The sequence below is a fragment of the Sinocyclocheilus rhinocerous genome, unplaced genomic scaffold (genome assembly GCF_001515625.1).
Source record: "Sinocyclocheilus rhinocerous isolate Xijiao unplaced genomic scaffold, SAMN03320098_v1.1 scaffold148, whole genome shotgun sequence".
Lineage (NCBI taxonomy): Eukaryota > Metazoa > Chordata > Actinopteri > Cypriniformes > Cyprinidae > Sinocyclocheilus > Sinocyclocheilus rhinocerous.
In genome coordinates, this window is record NW_015653472.1 from 3,287,939 (window position 1) to 3,294,044 (window position 6,106).

Genomic DNA, 6,106 nt, shown 5'->3' on the forward strand with positions numbered 1-6,106 from the left:
CTTGACTCTTTCTACATTGGTGTCATAATTTAAAATCAAACGTGTTGAGTTATTTATCTGTAACGATTTCTTATTTTATTCGTTATCTAAAATGTCAAAAATGGTAATGGTAAATTAGCTACATTGGTTAAATTAGGCTACCATTAGAAGTTGTAAGACTGTAAACAATTTTAAGATTTATGCGATTCATTTTAAGGTTAAAACATATGTAACGCTCTCTTTTGTTGTTACCCAACGTTTTATAAAACGTTTGCTATTTACTTTTTTAAATTGAATGTTTAAAATGAAACGAGGATAGGGTGGTGATGAAATAATTATTGTGAACAAATACATTTGATTACCATAATAAATTCACGTCCACATTGTAAATTCTCCACGTTTTCTATTACTGTTACAACCGTATCGTTACAATCCAACAGTCTCATTGAAGTTGAGAGAGTCACACAGTTTAGAGATAATTAGTGGATTTTTAATTTGTGGCATGCAAATATGGAAATATATCGAAATATGAGACACACAACACCAGGGAAAAAAAAAAAAGACGTTGAGTTACAGACTTTGAAACCAAAATGTGTTACACTGGTCAGTTTAAACCTAGAAACTGAAGCAGCATTAAGCGCTGTCCGTATCTATAATATTCTCCTTTTCATTTAACCCAGATTTTTCACCATAATTATAGCATGACGTTTCCAATTGATGTGCTTTATTTAGGCTAAACAGTACAAACGAGTGAGTGCAGAGCGCAAGTATGGACATCTATAAATGTTTTTTTTTAACGCGCAAGAGGGAGGAGACGCAGTTAAGTGAGTAATGCATGCAAGCACTCCGGGTAAAAAGGCCAGTTTAGATGTTTCATTTTCCCCTCTTACTGTAACTGCGTCGCGACACCATCCACGCAGAGGGACAGAAGTGGCGCGCGCGCACATCCACTGCAATGAGAAGGAATACATCTGCTCTGTGTATACGGAAGACGCCTGAAGGAACTGCATTTTATATGAATTCGCTTGAATGTATCTGAGGAATCTCCGGACGAGGATTACAAAATGATATGTAATTTAAAGCGCCTATAACGGATCCTTTCTTCATCTCCTCTCCTTTATGTCGGGTTTTGCCTCCAGTATTCATTGTGCCCAATGAGAAGAATTAAGCTATCCGTCCATTCAGTTCTACTCAAAAGGAGGGAGGAAAAAAAACAGAGGGAGATGAGAGCAGCAAATCCCTTTTTTATTCATCTTGCAGCGTTCAATAAGTGAACAATGTGTCGCCTATCAGTCACCGAGGGGATCAGGTCTACGGGACTGTCCCACGCGCTCAGTGCTGAGAGCAGAGCATCACTAACACACAGACTGTAAGAGCAGCAGCAGCAACAGCAGCGGCACCAGCACTGGCATCCCATCCAGGACCCTTTCTGTGACTTCTACACTGATTTTATGAATAAACATTGACCCACGCTGTCAGTCGCACTGGAATGTGGAGTGGTAAGTGGATGCTTATTGCACCAAAATCACTTAATATGTTTTTTTATTCCATTTTAGAATGTTATCTTATAAAGAAGCATTTTAGGCTGTATAGGGTTCGCGAGTTACTGTATGGTTCTTTGGAGACTATAAATTTGGTTAACTATTTTTTAGAGAAGCGTTTTCATGTTCTTTAAAACAAGGTTTTCGAAAGAACTAGAAAATAAAACGTTTTTTAAAAGAAAAATGTATGGCACTCGGGCTATTTTGTTCTAATTTTCTCTCATTTATTTATTTTTTAAATGTAGGCTGATATTTATTTATTTAGTGCTGGCTGATATCTGAGATTTTTGTTGAGTCATATCTACGATTACAGAACAGTATTTTGACATTAATTGAAAACTACCTACACATATGTAACCAAAATCGTATTTTCTGTATATTAAAAATGTCCTTGCGTTAAAAAGCGATAACATAAATATAATTCATCATTTCTGTGCGCTACACTGGTTTTGCTATTGTTATTAAATTCATAACTGTTAAGTTGCTCACTAGCTCCTCTAATATAGAAAGATCCTGACATCGTTTATTATTGCAGGAATCTTATTTGAGGTTAATTGGTTAACTTTGCCCTTTCAGATATCATGCGGGTACTCGCGTTGCTTCTCGCAGTCAAAGCGGCATGTGTCCTCCTGGTCTCCTCTCTCACTGGCACAGTGGCGGTGAACAACAGCGGCCGGTGGTGGTAAGATACAGCAGGCCCATAATATATGGCATTTAGTACATACAAGATATAGGACATTCATCCTAGAATGTCAACAACCAATGCTTTTTCCTTTGTAGGCTGGTGCACAATAATGGTTGAAGTGAATCTGTCTTTAGGCTACCAAACATTTGCACGCGCAGCTGTATTGTAATTTATCCCTTTAAATTTTAGAAAAAGAAAAATATATTTTTGTATATTACTGATATAATAAAGTAGCGCGAAGTTATGCTTAAATTAGAGAAGTCAAATGAGAAGTCAGTTCCCAAATAAATCAATGCAACCTCAGTTTACGCCTGTTTACGCGCGCGCTCTCTCTCTCGCGCGCTCTCTCCCTCTCGGTTTCTCTCTGTCATTTTGACAGTGTGGCTTGAACACAGGACAAGATTCTTCAATCCAATGTGGGATAAATTAAATGCGGATTTATTTTATGACTGGGAGCAGTTCCTTTCCAGTTCGTTTTCAGGGTCAAATTCGTGTAATGTGCTGAGCATTCCGGAGTAGGCTAAAGACACGACTTATGAGCCAAAGCTGTATGTGTCATAATAACGTTGAAAGGAGAATTAAAAATGACACATGCTGATGTAAAGCTGTATGTATATGTCATAACAAGGGCAAAAGGAGAATTAAAAATGATAGGCTACACGCTGATACACTACTTTTTGTTTTGTTTTTTCTTAATCTATATAAATGCATGATTTTATATTATATATGCTTTAAATGCATGTGTTATTTAGAGGAATTATACAATTCCGTATCTGATATGTTCTTTGAAAAGTTTTGTATTAAGCAGTTTCCAGATTGATTTCAGTTTAAAGGCAGAGTAAGTGATTTTTCAAAAACACTTTAGAAAACTGATTCGGCCGAACCGCAAAACAAACTTGTAGCCAATCAGCAATAAGGGGCGTGTCTACTCGTGATGTGGAGGAGAGAGCTTTCAGTGCATGGGATGGACATTAGCTGAGCCGAGCGACAGAAAGATAGAGATGGCGGATAAAAAACAAAAGAGGAAAACGTCTGCGGAACGATAAGGCAAGAAGTAGGACCCGTGTAAATATCGGATCAGCTTTCCAGCGCTGGAGAGAACTCAAGGAGCGGAGGCCTGCGATCGGACGCCGAGGTTGCTTTGTTTCTTCTCAATAGGTGAGTAACAACGTGTGTCTACAACAGCTAAAGTCTGCCTACACTGGACGCGATCAAACGACCGTTGAAAACCATTTGAAATTTGTGTCAGCACGTCATAAATAGAACCTGGCAGCAGTTTTCTGTCGGGGATTTGTTGTGCCGCGCCGCTCACGTCCGTAGACATGGTGTAACATTGGTTTTGCTTTGTTTCACAGAACTAATCGTTGCCTGGGTTGCGTACGCATGTATGGGGCAGAGCTATCAAAATAGGGGCAAGACCCTTTTGGGGTAGGGGCGTGTTTGTTTTGGTGATTTCAAATATCAACACTGGCTACCAGAAATCACTTACTCTGCCTTTAATTGGACACAACTTACAGTTTGGACCTGTTGCAGCCTACTGCCAGTTGCATTTAGAAATAGGCATACATTGGCTTATGTTCGATATTACATAATTAACATTTTATATTTATTTGTTGTGATAGCTCCTTCCAAGCATTCTAGTGAAACTATTAATTTTTCAATTAAAATTTTTGCACATCACATGTCTGTGATTCTCATCTCTCAAACTAAAAAGGCAAATCAATGAGAAAATTACGAGAAAAGTCCCAAGATCTCGACTGTTTTTGCATCTCATGCCAATCAGATGAGAAAAGACCTTTTTCCAACTTACCCAAGTCAACCTTCCTGTTTCTCCACCAGGGGTATTGTGAATGTGGCATCCTCAGGCAATCTCCTCACCAACTCCAAGAATGTGCAGTTGGTGTTGGACCCCAGCCTGGCGTTGCTAAGTCGTCGTCAGAGAAAACTGATCCGGCAAAACCCGGGCATCTTGCACGCCATTGCAGCAGGCCTGCATACAGCCATCAAGGAATGCAAATGGCAGTTTCGTAACCGCCGCTGGAACTGTCCGACCACCCACAGCCCCAATGTCTTTGGCAAAATTGTCAACCGAGGTGAGCATGGCTTCTCAGAGTGACATTATGAAAGATTTAAACCACACACACTATTCATATCTCATACAGTGAAATAGGAGAGCATGGAATTACACATTAATATTGTCTGTATGGAGACACAGCATAACAGAGATTCTACGTTGTGCCTATTGTTTTGTTAGGTTGCCGTGAGACTGCATTTGTGTTTGCCATCACAAGTGCTGGTGTTACTCACGCCGTGGCCCGGTCCTGCTCTGAGGGAGCCATCGAGTCCTGCACCTGCGACTACCGGCGCCGGGGTCCTGGAGGGCCAGACTGGCACTGGGGAGGCTGCAGCGACAATGTGGAATTTGGCAGGATGTTCGGGCGAGAGTTTGTAGATTCCAGTGAGAGGGGCAGAGATCTACGGTATCTGACCAACCTGCACAACAATGAGGCAGGGAGAATGGTAAGAGACAATCAAAAGCCACTTGTCTCCTCCAAATGCAGATGTCATTAATTAATCTATCAATACATGGAGTTTCCCAAAATACAGATGGAAAGCTGCTAAAATAACAATTATCAATTTTCAGCCTAAAATGGCTATTTTTATTATTCAAATTAATTTACTAATGAATTATACTAATGAACTTTACTAATGAAATATTAATTAACAAATTAAATTAGTTTAAAATGAATTTAACATGGCACATTTACAGATTGTTTTTATCAAAGTCTAAAATGAGTAAGAAAAAAGACAAATGATATTATATTATATGTTTTTCCCATTAATATATAAATATAAATACAATAATTCAGGTTACAATTCAGATAGAATGTGCAGAATTTCTATATAAATATTGAATTTATTAATTATACTTAAATGCCATTAATATCATATTATCAATACACTTATTTGGATCGATGGATGATGGATCAACTATATATATTATATATAATATATAATCCATCATCCATCAATCCAATTAAGTGTATTGGTTAAGAATTTCAATATAAGTGTATAAATTATTTTGCACAATATATATTAATTTTCAATTCTCTCCCTACAGACAGTCGCATCAGAGATGCAGCAAGAGTGCAAGTGTCATGGGATGTCTGGGTCCTGCACTGTGCGAACGTGCTGGATGAGACTGCCCAGCTTCCGTGTAGTGGGAGACTTCCTGAAGGACCGTTTTGACGGCGCCTCTCGAGTCGTGTACGCCAACAAAGGCAGCAACCGTGCGTCCCATCGAGCCGACCCTCGCCACCTGGAACCGGAGAACCCAGCACATAAGCTCCCTTCGGCTCGGGACCTCGTGTATTTTGAAAAGTCACCCAACTTCTGTTCTTACAATGGCAAAACAGGCACGCATGGCACATCGGGACGTACCTGCAACAGTTCATCGCCGGCGCTGGACGGATGCGAGTTGCTGTGCTGCGGAAGGGGATACAAGACTCGAATGGAGCAGATCACAGAAAGATGCCACTGTACTTTCCACTGGTGTTGTCATGTGAGCTGCCTCAACTGCACCAGTACACAGACTGTCCATCAGTGTCTATGATCAACACACAATCAGACAAATTGACAAACTGGATACTGAAAGGGGCTGTTGGGGTATCTGGAAGACATAAATCAACGAATAAACATGTTAAGTTTAAATACTGAAGAAAAGAGATAAGACAGCAAGGTTAAAAGGGACTAAACAATCTGTTGGTTGAACAGGCAAGTATAATGTATTAACTACTGAGAAAAGTTCAAAAATACATGTGCAGAACTCTTAGCTGATGGTAGTCCAAAAACACAATATTTTGGAGATGTTACTGCAACATAGCTTTAAATCTAAAGAAAT

At 39.5% G+C, this 6,106-nt stretch overlaps 1 protein-coding gene across 1 annotated transcript; it reads left to right on the plus strand.

Annotated features, from left to right (window-relative positions):
• Positions 1-1,390: 1,390 nt before the first annotated feature.
• Positions 1,391-5,857, plus strand: LOC107716204 (protein Wnt-1). The gene is made up of 5 exons (XM_016522575.1): positions 1,391-1,478; positions 2,097-2,202; positions 4,045-4,298; positions 4,460-4,725; positions 5,327-5,857. Exons 1-5 carry the CDS (start codon positions 1,469-1,471, stop codon positions 5,816-5,818), a joined length of 1,128 nt encoding a protein of 375 aa, XP_016378061.1. The 5' UTR covers positions 1,391-1,468; the 3' UTR covers positions 5,819-5,857.
• The last annotated feature ends 249 nt before the right edge of the window (positions 5,858-6,106 follow it).